The sequence below is a fragment of the Heterocephalus glaber genome, unplaced genomic scaffold, assembly GCF_053883595.1.
Source record: "Heterocephalus glaber isolate CG9 unplaced genomic scaffold, H.glaber_assembly_v1.0 deba00001666, whole genome shotgun sequence".
In the NCBI taxonomy this organism is placed as follows: domain Eukaryota; kingdom Metazoa; phylum Chordata; class Mammalia; order Rodentia; family Bathyergidae; genus Heterocephalus; species Heterocephalus glaber.
Window position 1 is genome coordinate 21,709,014 of NW_028258406.1, and position 18,107 is coordinate 21,727,120.

An 18,107-nucleotide genomic window follows, 5' to 3' on the forward strand; every position below is an offset into this window, starting at 1 on the left:
GGCTCCATGAACTTCCCTCAGCACCTGCCACCCTCTTCCCCAGGCCAGCACCATAAGGGTCACTTTCTTGAGGCTCTACCAATCTTTTGTGAGGACCCTCTGAGGTTCATGGAGAGTGAATGTGAACTCCACCTATGGAAGCCCTCAGAAAATCCACCTCACACTCTATCACCACCAATTTGTTAACAATTCTAGGTGGAGTCTTACCAATGTCTGTCTATGTTTGTCCCACTGAAGCAGGTAAAGCTCTCCTGTCACTCCCTACAGGTGGCTCTCTTCCCTTAGATTTCAGGTGGGTCAGTTTCCCTGAGACTGCAGATGATTACCAAGTCAACACTATACTCACACAGAAGAAGTGGTTTCAAGAAAAATCATAAACTTGGATTTGATCTAAATTTTGTTGTTGTTCTTATAAGGATGGAAGTGATGTTATGTCCAGCTTTCTATATCTTGAGCAGAAACTGACACTTTATCAAATTCAAATTAAATGTTCCAAGTTTTATTTATACTTCTTTAATTTGTATTTATCCCTGCTATATTGAAAAATATCAGTTCCATAAGACATTAACAAAATCACTTCTTTATCCTACTATATAAAATAGTTCCAAAACAACAACACTAGCCCATTGAATGCAATTTAACATTTGTGTGTGTCTTTGTCCTTGGCATGTATAATCAAAATTCTGTTTTGTTTTGTTTTTTGGGGTTTTGGGGGGGGGTTTTGCCGAGAAGCAATCCTTTTATTTTTTTTTTTTGTATTAAATTCTTTTATTGGTACCTTGTAGGTATACAGCACAATTACATTTCTCATTGGGAATTGTACCTTTACATAATGCATCTTGGTTCTTATTTTTTTCCCCTTCCCTAGCCCTCCCTTCACCCCCTCCACCCTTCCCTATTTACAAAGACTTTATTTCCATTTTTTCCACTTCTCATCATTTTGCCTTTCCCTTCTTTCCTTTCCCCTGCCCCTCCCACTACCCCTACCCCTTTGGACCTTTTCTTCCTATTTTACATTATCGATTATTCATTCTAATCATTGGTACATTTTAGGTATACAATATAATGACATTCATCATTGGAAATTTGCACCTTTACATAGTCTCTCTTGGTTCTTCTTTTTCACCCTTGCCCAGCCCTCCCTTCAACCCCTCCAGTCCTCCCTATTTACAAAGATTTTGTTCCTATTTTTCCATTTTCTCCTATTAATCCCATTCCCTTCTATCCTTTCCTCTAGCCCTCCCACTTCCTTCCCCTTTGCCCCTTTTCTTCCTATTTCACATTACCTATTATACCTTTAGTCTTTATTTACACTTTCAGTTTCTCACACCAGAGAAACTATTCGTTATTTATTCATGTGTGTCCTATTTATTTCACTTAAGGGTATCACCTCAATGTGCATCCACTTAGCTATAAATGTCTCTAATTGCTCATTTTTCATGGCTGAGTAGTACTCCATTTTATTTAAAAAACACATTTTCTTTATCCAGTCTCCAGTTGATGGGCATTTGGGCTGTTTCCAAGTTTTAGCTATTACAAACTGCTCTGCTATGAACATGGGCACACATATATCACTGTGGTATGATTCTTTTAATTCTTTGGGGAAGGTCCCCAGCAGTGGAATAGCGGGGTCAAATGGGACTTCCAGTCCTAGTTCTTTGAGGCATCTCCATACTGATTTCCACAGTGCTTGCACCAGTCTACACTCCCACCAGCAGTGGAGCAGGGTTCCTCTTTCCCCACAGCCCCGCCAGCATTTGTATATTTTAAAGTCTCTTGAGATAATTTTTTTCTGTGTGAGTATGCTGTTGATTTGGTAATCAGTTAGGTTCATGTGTTTCAGTTGGCTTTCAAGTTTTAGTGATTGGGTTTTTTTTTCCTTTTATATTTAATGCTTTAAAAATATGTAACAATATGCATGATTCCACATTCAAAACTGTAACTAACATTCAAGAGAGAACTGTTTCTATGTCAGCCCCTTCTTATTTTCTTGATTCTTTCTTTAGTATTTATTTTTTTCCATCATTTCTCTTTGGAAATATAATCAAGTATGTATTTGTATTCACCCACTTTTGTTTAAAAGGGAGCATGTAATTTACACCTGTGGACATTACTTTCTTCACTTCATGTATCCAGATGATTATTCCTAGCAGCAGTCAGCCTCCTCATCCCTTCTAACAGCTGCATTGTTTTTTATTGTACAGATACACTGTAGGAAGTCCCCTACTGATGGACCTGGGTTGTTTGCAAACATTTGCTATAACAATGAGTACTGCAATGAAAAGTCTTGCTTATATGTCATTTTGAACTTTGCCAGTAACGCCCAAGTATGGGAGTAGATCCACTTGTAAGTGCCAAGCTTACTGGGAGTATGTTTTGAAGACAAACTAGTAAGTAAACATCAAGTAATCTGGCAAGTTAGTTATTCAACCAAGTTTCTATTTTCCTTTATAAAGTACATTTTGAAATGTCTCTAAATTGATTTTGTGATGACTTTCTACATATTAAGGCTAAGCTACCCTTTAGCTGTGATATTTTCAAGTCTTAGTTTGAATCTAGTTTTTTCTGCTTTCCCACAGCTTCCATAGAACTTTCTGACCTACATTCTTGATGATTCTTCTAACTGTATTAACAGTGAGTGGCTCAGGGTTCAGGGCTTAGGCTACTATCACGAGAAAATCTACTTCACTGAAAGGTGGTTATACAAAATGTAATTTCAGTTATCAATGTTACAAATGGCACACGAGAGGCCACTTGGACACAGGCTTTGTGTGAGCAAAAGGCTGATTTTATTCCACCCAGATGTAGATGGGCTGAGATTGAGAAAGATACCAGAAATTTCAGAAGAAGACACAAAAATTTTATAGGGTTTGAACATGGGCTTGTAATCCTAAGGAATCTGGGGTGGAACGCCTGGGGTCAAAGTTCCCAGGACAGTCAGTGTACGTGTGCAAATAATATTGGACTTCTTGGCACCGGGTAGAGTGTGTGTCCTGTCCTTAACTTTCTTTGTGGTCATCTGTTGTTTGCTGGGGGCAGCATGGCCTTTTAGGGGTTCCTGTTGTTGGAGGATGGCATGTTTCCTCCTGTTGTGGAGGGCATCATGTTTGTTGAGAGGGTCCCACTTAGGTCAGCATGACAATCAACACCCCTGGGCAAATCCCAAAATAACCTTCCCTTCCCAAACTACAGGCAAACATAGATTGCTTCTCTCTCAATCTTGACTTTTTCTAGTGCAGAATCTTGACTTTTTTGAACTACATCTTTGGAAAGGCAGAATGTAACACAGTTTGTTTACTTGAATAGCCTGGCTGGTCCTGAGGTTGGAGGGGTTCCTTTGCCTCCACCCTGCAGCAGCCCCAGGGAAAAGGAACCGTTCTCTAAGAGCATTTGCATCACATTTCTGACTCCACTCTGTCTTTTGCAATCAACCCTCTCTCATCACTGGCCTTAAGGTCATCATTTTCCAAGCCTTCCTCCCCCTACCCCAAGGCTAGACCTGGGTCTTGAGTTACTTTTCCCAGAAGGACTCTTGTGCATTTTTCAAAACCAAACTCCTTTGTATTTATCATTTAAACTTCTAAATTTCTGAGGCCTTTTTCCAATATTTTTCTGTCTGTGCTTTGAGCTTGCATCCTGCCTGGCTTCACCTGACCTCTAGGTACTTAGGCAACCCTCTTTTCCAGTCTGTCCATTCTTTTCTGGGTTCTGTCAATAAGAAGTCTGAATTCTACTAAATGAACATTGTGTTGTCAACAGCAATATTCTGTCAGAGAATAGGGGAGAGGGGCATTCTAAATCCATGTAGTGCCAAGGAGATCACCATGAACATCCAGGCCCCTCACCACTCTTCTACTTGCCAATGCCCTCCCCTCCTCAGAAACTCAGTGCATGTGTCACCACCTCTCTAAAGGTTCTACTGACTGCAGCAGACAGACCTAGGCACACTTTTCTACCCTTCTGCCTTGTACACATAAGTCCACTGTGGCACAATGTGTAATCCTGTGTAAGTGACCAACTTTTTTGTTAAGATGCCTTTAGCAAGTAATACTCACAAATGTGACATAATTCCTTTTGATAGATGCTCCCTGCCAGCTGCTACATATATGAGACGGTTTGTAGAATAATGGAAACTCCCAACATTCTGGTTGTAATTCTACCTATTCTCTTCTAAGGATCTTCAACACACCTTTGTGGTTCAGGCAATGATCATGACAGCTACCACTTCAGACTGTGGGCTGTATTTGGGCAAACATGTCTTCATCTGTAAACGTTGAGCACCTTCAGTGCCTGATGTGGAATAAAACTATTTATTAAGTGAATGAATGTGTCCTATATACATGTCACTACTTAGTGATTACAGTCCGCAGTCTATTTGAGCAAATTTATACTCTTAGATTTAACTTGACAAATTTTAAGAATTCTATACAGATACTCCTCACCTTGCAACAGGATTCTGTCTTGATAAGCCTACTCTAAGCTGGAAATACTATAAGTTGGAAATGAATATAATACACCTAACCCACTGAGCACTAACCTGCCTGTCTTAAACGTACTTTGAACACTTAATTAGCCTACACATGAAAAAGTATGTAATACAAAGCCTATTTTATACTAAAATGTTGACTATCTCATGCAATTTATTGAATACTTTGATGAAAATGAAAAAGAGAATGCTTGAGTGGGAACACTCTCACATCATTAAGTTGAAAAATCATAAGTGTAACCATCCTAAATTGCAGACCATCTGTACTTCTTATTTCTATGAAATACTGGTAATAGCCCACTGGGCTAATCATACTTATAAATATGAATGTCAATATTGATGTAATTTACAAAGTCAAATGTAGAATTTGTCTACATTGGCAAGATGGTTTTAACATTTAATCATTATCTGGGTGAAATTAAAAGTAGAATACCACACATTTATCCACAAGAAATTTAACATCATCAAAAGAAGGTTGTCAGTATAAAGTCTCCAACTACTTTATCCTCCTTGCTTTCTGCCATGCTTCAGATGGATATTCAGGAACAGATCAAAAGTAGTATTTATCTTGTCTCTAAATTTCAGACTGTATATTTTTCTAAGTAGTTTGTATTTTATATCCATAATTCTTGTTTCATAAACTACATGTCTATCTTTGGAAACAGAGGTTGTAGGATCATAGGATTAAACTGATTGGTTAGCTGTTTTTCTTCCCAGCTTTATAATCTTACAGCCATTACTTCATTTACAAGCATCTGGTAACCTTATTTTATACGTCATCAATTGATCACTGGACTTTAACAAAACACTGATTAAAAAATTATTACATTTATGCATTTAGAAGCCTGATAGAATTGAATTAGCATATTCAAAACATAGTGTAAAATCTTCACGTGCAATAAGTAAAACATCATTCTCCAGTGAAGAAAGGATGAAGTTGTCAATAAATGATGTTGAGAAACTTTGCTGTTTGAGAAAAAAATCAAGTTGGAGTGTTAGCTCCTACTACATATCAAAATAATTCGCAGATAGATAAAAGGACTTGGTTTTTCAAAATAGAACTATAAAAAAGGGAGAAAAGTAGCAAGTATACAATTTGACCTTGAGACATGGAGACATGAAAGGACTAAATATGAAAGCAATGGAAGAAATGACAAAAACAAAAAGTTGTTACATTTGACTACATAAAAATCAGCATCTGTACATCATAAAATGTCATAAAATTAAGACATAAATTGGCGAAAATATTTTAACACATATGGCCTAATTGCCTTAATATAATGAGTTCCTATAAATAAATAATAAAACTTTAGCATCACCAAAAGAAAAATGTATAAAGACATGAATATATGATCAACTAAGCAAGAAGTGTGCACTGGTACAATCAAAAAGGTCATTTTAGGGGCCGAGGATTTAGCTCAGTGGTTCTGCCGCCTGCCTTGCAAGCTCAAGGACCCAAGTTGGATCCCCGGCACCAAAAGAAAAAGGTCATTTTCACTCAAGCAGTAATCAAACAAAGGTGCCTTCAAAAAACAATTTATCTATCAAACTGACAAACTTTGAAAATTAATGACAGTACTGCTGATAAAGTGTAATAATAGTCCACTGTTGAAAAAGTGAAGATTGGCAAAATTTTTCTGGAAGTCAATATTGTGAGAGGAGAAAAATGACCTTCATTCCCTACTATACTCTCACTCAGTGTTATCAACTGAGAAGACTTCTGTCACCAAATGTGTAGGGAATCTCCTCAGACTTCAAGAAAGCAAGCGATTCTGTGGCAGAAAACAGCTGGTTTTCCTCTAATTCAATTCCATTCCGACTCTGTCTACCTGGATAGATTACGGGCAAATTACAGATGCCAAAGGTAGAGGGCTCAGTCCCCAGACTGCCTCCCCCCAAATGCTAATCGCAAGCCCCAAGTTGTTTTACCTGTGCTTTTGACCAACTGGCTATAAATCAGGTTTTCTACAACCTTCAGCTCATCTTAGACTAATTTCTTAGAGTGGCACACAGAACTCATGGAAATACATTTACTGTTTATTGTAAAGGATCTTACACAGAATTCTGATGAGCACTAGAAAAAAGACGGGAAGGGCAAGGTATGGGGGAAAGGGCCAGTAGCCTCCATGTCCTCCAGTGGATGCCACACTGCAGGACTCCAGGTGTTTTGCTATCCAGAAGCTTCCTGAACCCAGTCTTTTTGGTTTTTATGGAGACTTCTTTATATAGGCATGATGGATTAAATCACTGGCCTCTGGTGGTCAGCTTAACTTCAGCCCCTCTCTCTTGCCCAGAGGTTGGTCTTTTCTACGACTGGTCCTCAATCCTAAGCTATCTCGGTACTGCCACCCAACAGTCAATCAATAAAACCCTTACTGTTTTGAAGATTACAAAGATTTCAGAAGATGAATTTTAGGAAAGAAACATGAAGACTAACAGTATGTTTCACAATATCACATATATGTAGAAGAATCTTTAACAATTAATGACCTTTAATCTATGACCTATCCGTCACAATTCTAGGAATCTCTGGGGTTTTTTCTTTTCAATAAATTTCATTTTATCCATTCCTCCCTTCAAGCCCCTTCCCCTCCCTATGTACAAAAGCTTTGTTTCCATTTCTTCCATTTTCACTTTTGTTTTAGGAATCTTTGCTTTTAAAATGCCTTAACATCTATAGTCTAAGATGTATTTATTTATCGTGTTTAATCATTGTTTAAAATGAGTTGTTGGGGCCGAGGATTTAGCTCAGTGGTTCCGCTGCCTGACTCGAAAGCACAAAGACCTGAGTTTGATCCCCGGTACCAAAAATAAATAAATAAATAAATGAATAAAATAAAAATAAAATGAGTTGTTAAAATTTTGCCTTTCAAACCTTCATTTACAAAAAGTAGGAGATGGAAAAGAACCCACAATACATAACATTAATTGAAGAAAATTCAAAATTATATACATATATGTATCACACACACAAATTAGGGTTACCAGGTTTTGCAAATAAAATACAGGATAGCAATTAAGTTCTAATTTCCGATAAACAATGAATAATTTTTAAGTATGAGTATTTACCAAATGTCACATGAGACATGTTTACACTAAAAAAACTATCCATCAGTTATCTGAACTTCTTATTTAACTAGACATCCTTTATTTTATTTTGCAACCCTAATATACATATATACAAATATACATGGGAACAAAATGAATGAAAAACTGTGCACTTACAGATTATATAATGGTTATCTCTATATGATAAAATTCTTAAGTTATTTTTACTTTCTGTGTTTTATAAATTTCACCTAATGAGCAAATATAATTACCATCAAAAATGTGTAGATCAGAAGATGTCCTTTTGAGACAGGGATCTGGTCAACAACACACTGAGTATTTTGATCCTGAGGATGTGATTCCATAGAAAGGTACACAAACTATATCCTACTCCATTAAAAAGAAAAGACAAACCTGTACTTTGCAAAATCACTAACCCATGACTTTTCTAGACCTTCCATCAAACTTTGTAACTGTTTTCTTCTTTTACAATTGGAGTTTCTTGGCCTCTTTGTTTCTTGAGGGTCTACTGTGTGCTGCAAATTGCACTGGAGATTGGAAGTAAAAAGAGCAATAACATGTGAAGCTTCTGCCCAGTGAGCTCACACGCAGTGACAGAGATAAGCAAACAAAAGGGCTGTGCAATTACAGCCATTGTGTTGAGCACTGAGGTGGAGGAGGGAAATACCTGAGCCGGAGAGTGGATGTAAGGCTTCCTGGTGGAGTGCTCAAAGGACAAGAAGATAGGACAGTGAACAGGGTGGAGGGGAGAGAAAAGAGGGAGAAAAAAAATATTGTTTCTAGGGACTGCAAACAGCTTGTACTAGGAGGAAAGACTGGGAAAAATAATTACATATTTTGCGGCTTGACTGAAAGGGGCTGCAGGAGATATGCTTTGTTATCAATCATTATTATACTGGCTGTTGCCTTGCAGACAGCTCTGCCAACCATAATGGAATATTCTTTGCAGCCCATATTGAATTTTTACTGCCTTTCAATTCCACAAACCAAATATGGGCCAAGTGATAGAGATTCCACCACCCACCCCCTAGTAACTGATGCTCACAGAAAATCTGCATTTTAATTTCACCACATTTGCAGAAAGTCTCCTTAACAGATCTGAAAAACAATCCCCAGCAGAGAAAAATGGATCCAGGACCTGCTTCTCATCTGACATACAATTTATCTATGGATGCTTTGGAATCTTTTTAGCTGAATTAGATTCAGACCCTGTGGCCTTTGAGGAGAGGGTGTCTTCTATTTGCCATTAACATAGGGTCTTCTTTTATGAACCAAGACTAAGTGACCACAATAGAAAATTGATTCTGAAAGCTAACTACTGTCAGAATAAAACTATTTTAATAGAAAAATCAATTACTGTTGGCTAGCTTTCTCCAAAATTCAATTGGGTCTTTTAAAATCTTTCTGATAGCAGGTGAATTTCTTTAGTCTGGGGGCAGGGAAGGATTGCAACCAATTAATGCAGGGAGACATATCTGGAGCTCAAGGTGTTCAGAACTAGGTGGTCCAGGGAAAAGTCAATGAGATTCCCTTTGACTGTGGTGGGTGACCAGTAACTCCAGCCTTGGGAAATACTTTGGGCCTGTAGGTTTCCAAAGGGTGCTGCAGCCTGGCTACCTAGATGGGCTACCCCACCAGTTCTGGCTCTGTGCCCAGCATCCCTGAGGCTCTCTGCTGCAGTCCACTCAGGCCAAGTCCACTCATGTAGCCCAGTTCCCATGGTGGGATGCTGGCTGTGCACTTGTTCCTGTGGTCCTAAAGGTGTGAGAACTCTCCTCAGTGAGGACCCCAAATGCCAGGAAACACTTGTCCAAAACAGCATAATCTCAAATTTCCTCTCTTCACTTGCCATCAAAAAACCCAAATCAACCCCAAAATCATGTGATTAGCCATATAAAGAAAATTCTAACACTTGCTAAAACATAAACAAACTTTGAAAACATTACTCTCAGTGAAATGAGTCAGACACAGAAGGACAAATCCCATATGATTCCATGTCACACCCTGACAATTCAGTCAGCAACAGGTCGAATGCATGACTGAGAGTGGTCCTATATGATTATATGGTGTAGGGACATCGTAGCTGTCTTAGTTTGTGTAAATACACTTTATGATCTTTGAATAATGACAAAGTCACCGAATGGCAGGTTTCTCAAAATGCAGACCTCTCATTACACGGCACTTGACTGGATATGAGGTATCTAGAGTGGGCAAATTCATAGATACCAAGAGTGAAAGGAGGTTGTCAGGGACTCAGGGGAGCGAGAAATAAGGAGCTAGAGTTTAATAGAGACAAAGCTTCTGTTTGAGATGATGAGAACAATTCTGGAGCTAGATAGTGATGACAGCTACACAACACTGTGACTGTACTGAATGCCACTGAATTGTACTAAAAAAAGTTTAAAAGGTAATTTAAAAAATATTTATCTCTTTTTTGTGCAGGGGAATGAGCCCAGGACCTCCCAGTGCTAAGCCCATGCTCTGCCACTGAGTTACACCCCTAGCTACAGTTTTTAAATTTTTAAGTAATCCACTTTAAAAGATTGTTTTATATTTAAAGAAGTAATTATTAAAACTTTTATGAAAACATTCTCCTGATTCCTAAATGAAGTATTTTAGAGCTTTCATGTTGCTTAAGAGATTCATTTACTAGTGTACTACTAGCAATACTTCTGTAGTGTTTTAAAATATGTTAACTGGAGTTTAACAGTCTTTGGATGAGTTATTATGGGTTTACAGAAATGATAATTTGGAAAGGTTCATGAAATCTAATGTGAAATACCCTGGCTTTTGTCTAGCAATTAATTATTTGAAAGATACTTAGTATTATCCACTTTTACTTTTTAAAAAATTGCTGCAAAATTATTCAAAGAAAGGTACTTAATTTCTGAAGAATTCATTAACTGTAATATACCACTCATAATCTGAGGACACTAAAAAGCACTCACTTAAAGAAACTATGAAGTGCCAGGTTGAAAATGGTAAAGGCACATTCATTTCACCACACTAAAAAGAAAGAAAGAAGAAAAAGAAGTTGAAATGGATGATGAAAATATTATGTAATTAAAGAGCAGTGACAGCTATAAAACTCTGAATAGACTCAAAGCCACAGAGTTGCTGAGTGAGGCTGTGCACCCTGTAATGCCAACACTTGGAAGGCTGGGGCAAGAGGATTGTGAGTTTTAGCTCAGTCTTGGCAACTTAGCAAGACCCTGTCTCAAAATTTAAAACAACAAAAGCCCACTGATTTTATGAGGGTAAATTATATGTATTATTTTTTTAAAGCCAAGCTGAGAGAAGTGATGTTTACGAGGAGAAGAAAAAAGAGAGGAATTGAACACTCCAGAGGCCCTCACAGCAGAAGAGGGGCTACAGCTTGAAGAAATGAGCAAGAAGAAGGAAAAGAAAGAGGCTGAAGCCCATCCTGTCCCAGACATGGTCCAGAACAAGTCACAGAGGGACACGTGGCTTTTTAATACACTAGAATGGATGGGAGATGGACAGGAAGAAACACAGCTGAACAATTATTTACCCTTTTTTTGGTCCCAGGGTGAACCACATCATTAGAGAAAACCGACAAAGTCTGATGTGAGAGGGTGCCCATACCCTGGGCACCTGAATTCTTGCTTGAGCTCAGAGGGATTGGCAGCAGCTTAGTCAGGTGCTATCCTTCAACACTCACCAAGATGCACCTCAGGGCCGTGTCCTTGGCCATCACAGCTGGGGCTCTGAGACTCTCCACTAAGAACTCTGCACTGGTTTATTGCTGTCACTCTCTCGAGACTGATTCCCTGATGAGGACAGGGACTTTGTCTTGGTCATCATGTGCTCAATAAAAATGCACTGATGAATGAGTTAATAATGTATCAATGAATGATTATCAAAATATTATTGAGGGCATTAACAACCACATCACACAAATGCCCTATGTCAAGAACCATATGAGAAATTTTGGAATTCAAAGGTAGGAAATAAGTTCACTTCTCCTAAGCAATGGGTCTAATTCTCCTTAGATCATCAGAATTTTGAAACAAGTCCAACTCACAGAGCCAAATCTAAGCTCATCTATAGCAGCTAAATTAGCTCGCATGAGCTGCATGTTCTTTTCAGAGGTGTTAATTTTCATTGGATGTTTCTCTCCTGGTTTTCCAAACTCTGTGGCTACTTCAATATTCTGGTGTGTGGTTCATTTCTGATACTTTATGGGATGAGCTGGGGAGTCCCTTTATTGAAGTGATTTGAGGACTCAATGCCTACCTATAATGAAGCACCCCTGGTAACTGGACCTGCACTGATTGCCCAGCGCTTTTCTTAGGGTAGGTTGAGAGTGCAAAAGTAGGTAGTACAAATTCAGTAGTTCCATGCTATGGAGAACCAGAGTGAAATGGAATCAGCGATAGCCATGTGAGTTAGAAGATTTTATCCATGGGTTGTGGAGAGGGGGCAGCTAACAGCATGACTTCCAGTCACTTCCTTTCAACCAGAATTCTCTGGACAAAGACAGCCTGGGTCATGCAGCTCCACTTGGGGGACATCCCCAGCACCAAGTCCATGAGCAGAAGCAGGGCAGGCCCCACTCTGACAACTTTCCCTGGCCCAGGTTTCCAAGATGCATCCTGTGCACACGCTGACATCTTGAATGTTATGTGAGCTGAAAATATGTTTTCCAATGGGAAGATGCTGTGGATACATTGACAAGAAAATAAATCACAGAACAATACAAATTGTGTTTGAATCCTGGCTGTCTCTTTGACAGGTGCATAGTCTTACATAAATCACTTTATATCTCTGAGTCCCAGTTTTCTCATTGATAGAATGGGGATAATACTCTGCATGTCAGTTTTGGGGGCATTTTAAAGTCAAGGATAACTGCTGATTGTCCCTGATTTTGCCTAGACTGTGGTACATAAGCAGGGGAAATGGTAGACCACTCCTCTTCACTGGTAGAAACACCCATAGTGCCCACAGCAGAGGGGTATATTGCCCTGTTGATTCAGAGACTGCATTTCAGGACAGGATCCATTCTAAATATGCTTCTTCCTACCATATACATTATGCCCTGTGGAAATTCTAATATTTAAGCATTCAATTAGTCTTATAATACTCACTTCCCCTTTGCTAGGACACAATACCTGATACCCACAGCTTAAAGGAGGAGAGTTTTATTTTGGCTCATGGTCTTTAGAGGATTCAGTTCATGGTTGGTCATCTCCAAGGCAGAAATGGCATGGCAAAGGGGCATAGCAGAGGAAAGCTGCTCACTCCATGGCAGCCAGAAAACAGAGAAAGAGAGAGAGGAGGCAATGACAAGAATACATCCCAGTGACCTGCCTCCCCTGACCTCACTGGCCCCACCTCTGAACAAGAGACTTTCAAAATTTAAACCATAACAAGTCCCAGAATAGCTCATGCCCAACACACAAAAGTCCTCAGGTATGGATTTTTGTTGTTTTAATTTTTAAAGTTGCAAAAAATGTTTTTTATTCATTTTTGTAATGAGGGCCCATTCTGAGGGAGGAGCAGATTATCACAGGGCCGGGCTGGGACTCTCACCATAGAGGGTTCCAGGGGTACTTGATCCACCCACTCCAGGTGCACTTTCCTTCCAGTTCTCACTTCTACTCTTTGACCCACACGGGTGCCCTTCCTGGCTCAGGGTTTCACCAGGGGCTGGGGTCACAGACCATCGGGCCCCCTGGTCCTTAATGCCTTAGACATCATTAGAATTTCACTGGGGTCTGTTAAAATGCCTTACCCCAGAGCATGAAAAACTGCAAGTCTTGATCCTGTACAGCCTTGTGAAATTAAATGGGTGTGTCATGACCAGAATTTAAAAATAAAATAATATAGCACAGAATGTTTTGGAAAACATCAGAGTACCAAGCAAGGAACAGAAATAAGTCTATTTTATGAAACTTTTGGTTATACATTGGGGTAAACTGGGTCAATTTATAAAATATATTTCTTACTATTGTTGGTCTTAATCAAAATAGTTAAAAAGCCACTATCTTGCCTCTGAAAGAAGAAGAGACAAGGAAACTTGGGTTCTGTGGCCTGGCAAGGGGGTAACATTTGGAGGGGGAAGGAGAGGCTGCCATGGTGCCCTGCGGCTCCAGAGAACATGGCTCACTCTTCAGGAAACCCTGTTCTTCCCTACCTATGGCACCAAAGACATCAGACCTTCAAAGGTTACAAAGCACCTGCAAATGACCAATGGGGTCCATTGCTATGTTCCAGGGTAGAAAAATGGAAAAGATACTGTTTCTTCATCAAGTTTACCAGGTTCACTGCAACACTGCCTCACACCTCCCTAACACATTTTAACAAACTTCATGTACTAGGGTGTGACAACCGAGATGGCTTTGCACTAAGACTGGAGAAGAGAAAAAGAGGCTAATTCTACAGAAGAAGTCCACATTTCCTAGGGATTCTATAATAAAGTTCCACATGCTAGGTGGCTTCAAGCAAGACAATTCTGGAGGCCAGAAGTCTGAGATCAAGGTTTAGGTAGGGTCATCCCTGGGACCCAAAACTAGGAGCCTTCCCTACAGGCCCCAGCACTGACATACTTTTGCAGTGGGAATAATTATTTAAACTGCTCCCACCTGGTATTAAATGCAGCCAGTTGAAACCAGTTGGTTAAGCCAAGCCCTTGAGATTTGATAGCAGTCCAATCAGTCATTCAACATTAATAGGACTGATACAGGCTGCAGGACACTGAGGGCCAGTGAGGAAGTAGGAAGCAGGCCTGCTCTGAACACCTTCAAGTTAGCCATCAGGAAAGTGGGGAATGGAAATAAATGACAAAGGAGATGTAAACCACAGGCATTAGGAATAAAACCAATCTGAGGAAATGAAGGAAAGAACAACAGAGTGAATGGGGGGTGGTCACATAGCCAGTAGGCAGAGACAGAGTCACTGAGCTTCAGTTTACCTTTCTGTGAAAAGGGAGTTCCTCTCCACCTTCAGCACTGGCATTATATGAATGCTCAAAAAATAATATTTATGAAACTATGATAGTATTAACAATGACACAATGCAAGTGATTGCTCTTACTAATTACATGGCTGTGTCTGGCTGACAGCCCCAGTACCCAGTAAAGCCATCTGCAATCTCCTCAAGCCACAGACTGAGCTGTCGGAGCATCTCAGTTGAAGGTACTGCTAGAGGGGAAGTAGCCACAGAAGTATTTTAAATCACCTATCACAATCAAAGATTTCCCCTTTTCTTCTTCCTCTTCCTCTTCTTCTTTTTCTTCTCCTTCTCCTTCTTCTTTTTTTTTTTTTTTTTTTTTTTTTGCAGTGCTGGGATTTGAACCCAGAGGCTTAAGGCTTGCACATAGGTAAATGTTCTACCACTGAGGTGCACTCCTAGGCCTCAAAGATTTCCTTTTCCCTGGGATTTTTAGATGTGATCATAATACATTTTACAGAAACAATAATATGTTGAGAAATTAGTTGCCACCACCCAAATTCCATGTAAGCATTATCTCATCTATAAAGTCAGAGAGTAAAAAGTGATGCCAACTCAGTAGCGCCCACCACCAAAGCTTAAGCCTGTCCCACCAGGCTCCTTGGTGGACACCACTAAGTGCTCCTCTTTATGTCCTTCAGCATTAAAAACTAAGAGTGGAATCAGCTTATTCCACTAGAGACACCCACGGAAAGTCCATGAGGATTACTGACCCCCTTGCTGGGAGTCTGTCAGATTCATTAAGCCTGCACAGATGGCAAGAATATTTCAAAGGGGTGTCCACGGCTCTGAGAAGAAACCCCATCTAAACTGCTCTGCTCAGCTGCACTTACCTTTATTTCTTTGGGGATGGACTGGCCACAGGGCTTTTTCCCTCCCTTGGAGGATTTGGAGGAGGTTGAAGAGATGCCCTGAGAGGCACGGTGTGGCTTGAGGTCGCCCAGGCTGCTGAGGTATTTTCTGCGCAGGGCTAGCAGCTCCTGGAGATACTGCAGGCAGTCCTGGGTGCGCGAGTACATCCAAGCGCGGTCCTCTTCCTGAGGCAGGTAGTACAGGCTGGTGTCCATGCTGCTCGTGCTCTTGTATTTCTTTAATGACTCGCTGAATTTCTCGCCATGGTCCCCGACCACATACATGGAGCTGCTACGAATCAGCCTTACCCCTGAGCCGGCTCCGGTGTAGTAGGGGCTTTCGGCCGCCGCCTTCTTCTGCGGGCTGGAGCTAAAGATGGAGTGGATCTTTCTGAACATGGTGCTTGGTTTCTCTCCGTGGGTGTCTTCCAGCTGCCTTCGCTGCTGCCACTTGATCTAGCTGGGGGTAGAGGAGCCGACATCCAGGGCCTGAGCCATCTGCCTTCCAGAAGGCTCCGATCTCTGCAATAGCAGCGAGCGCCGTCTGGCTGGCTGCGCGTATCTCATGGGGGGAAACTCACATCCAATAACCAGGGGGCTACATAGTCTATCTGAAGATGGAGGGTAGATCGCTGTGAGCTCAAAAGCAAAGGGCCTGGCTGACCTTGCAAACAATTTGGTGCAAAAATGTTCTATGCTCTTCCATGGAAGGATTCAGCTGAATGGGGAAAATGTGACAATCTGCTTTACCTGCTCAGTTATTTCTTTTCCTTTTCATTTCCCGTCTCTGGACATGGTCTCTTTCTGTTTGACTTCCTTTGGTGTGAATTATTGCATTTCCACGTTGGCTGAGCTGGCCCTGGTGCTGAATTCTCTGAGTACAAAATGAAATCCTGCTTAGCAGACACCTGTCAGCCAAAAATCGCGTGTTGCTCAGGGTAAAATCCAGTCCCCCGAAATGGGCCAAGGCAAATACAGCCAGGGCCCTTGGCAGGGGCCTGCAGATGCCCTGATAAGCCGGGCTATGGGCAGGCACCCAAGCATTCTGGAGGAGCCTCACCCTACAGTAAGGGGACCTCCTAGCAGTCACCGGATAGCAGCCCTTTGTGGAGCCTGGAGGATTCAGGTATCCTGACCACGACTTTTCACACAAAAGCTTCAGTGAGCTCAAGGTTGGCTACATATGTGGGATAGACTCATTCTTTAGCCAAAGCACATTTTAATCTAGGCCAGTTGCAATCAGACATAGACTATTTTGTCAAGAGCATTGTGTGAGTACATTAGTCTCCCAGGGATGCTTCCCCTAGGGATTTTCTCAGGCAGATGCTAAACATCATCATTGTACTCATTTTCTCTACACAATCTATTTCTCCTAGGCTTGCATTTGGAGAGGTGAATCTTGTATTTCTCTAGGACAGGCATTTTCTTAAGCTAGCATGGGAGTTAGAAGGGGTGGTGAACCCCAGAAATTGTATACAGAAGTGTTATTGGATGAATGGATGGATGGACGTATTAGCACAGTTTCCTTCTTTGCTATTTTCTGGGATTTATTTTATTTTACCTTTTTTTTTTTTTTTTTGGTGCCTGGGATCGAACTCAGGACCTTGCACTTGAGAGGCAGGTGCAGTGCCATTGAGCTAAATCCCTGGCCCTTATTTTACTTTTTGAAAGAAATATTGTTCACAGTTTTATCAGATACAAAGAAAAACATTTAAAAATATGTCCTGCCCTTAAATAATACCTGTGCCTTTTACGTACATAGCTATAAAATAACATTATAAAAGCATTCATACTGACAGTATCCACTGTGTGTGGCATTCTGTTAGGCACTGTTGGGACACAGCCCCTCATATGTAAAAGCATTTAAGGCTTACATTTGCAGAGGGCTTTCAAGCTGATGAAGCATTTCCAGACATTAATTTATTTAATATTTACAGCTTCCTTGGGAGAGAAAGGTCATTTCTATTACCATCTTTGGTAGTCATCAGTTCAGAGATGAAGAAGGGGTAACCTGAAGAGGCTATGAGACTTGTGTAAGTCTAGATGTTCTGGCTTCAAGGCCAATATGCCCCATTGCTGCCACTGATGCAAAAATCACCAATATCAAGGGCTCCTAGGAGGTCCCAATCTGGTTCATTTCCCCGGTTTCACTTGAGCACAATATCAAAGCACTGAAATGGACAACCACTGGAGAAATTTCTTCTCATAGGTGTCCGGGGACTGTGGCAGCCCAGTCTTTCTCAGTAAATTATGCTGGTAGGTATATGAATATGTTTATCCTACACATATTGAGAAAAAGCATAAATAGATAAATATTACATTTGCCTTCCCATCCAGAATGTCATTCATGACCTAATATCTCCATCACAAAGTGAATAAAATAACCTCCCTCTGTACTCCCCTCCCTTCTCTCTGTTCTTACTTCCCTGCTGGATTCTTCCCAAAGGCCAGACTTGTGAAGAGCATGGAGAGAAAATTATACTGACATCAACTTGCAAAGCATTTGCAGCATATTACTGGACAGGACATTTAGCAGCTGTCAGGATCCAACTAGCTGACTCTCCTTACCTGCTGTGCCAAGCCAGCACCAAAGCCATCCTCCCCTGGAGCTCCTACAGAAGTGGTCAAGGGGAGAGTATGCTATCTTCCTACACAAAAACTTGTCATCACTGCAGGATAAAGGAAATTCAAACAGCATGGTGGCTGCCTCTGTTGAGCTTAGATTATTC

At 40.6% G+C, this 18,107-nt stretch overlaps 1 protein-coding gene across 1 annotated transcript in view; it reads right to left on the reverse strand.

Annotated features, from left to right (window-relative positions):
• CUNH13orf42 (chromosome unknown C13orf42 homolog) overlaps positions 1 to 15,874 on the reverse strand; it is a 29,652-nt gene extending 13,778 nt beyond the window's left edge. The window contains exon 1 of the mRNA XM_021257785.2: positions 15,361 to 15,874. Coding sequence (XP_021113444.1) covers positions 15,361 to 15,777 — 417 coding nt within the window. The 5' untranslated portion in view covers positions 15,778 to 15,874. The remainder of the gene's footprint in view (positions 1 to 15,360) is intronic.
• Between the last annotated feature and the right edge of the window lie 2,233 nt (positions 15,875 to 18,107).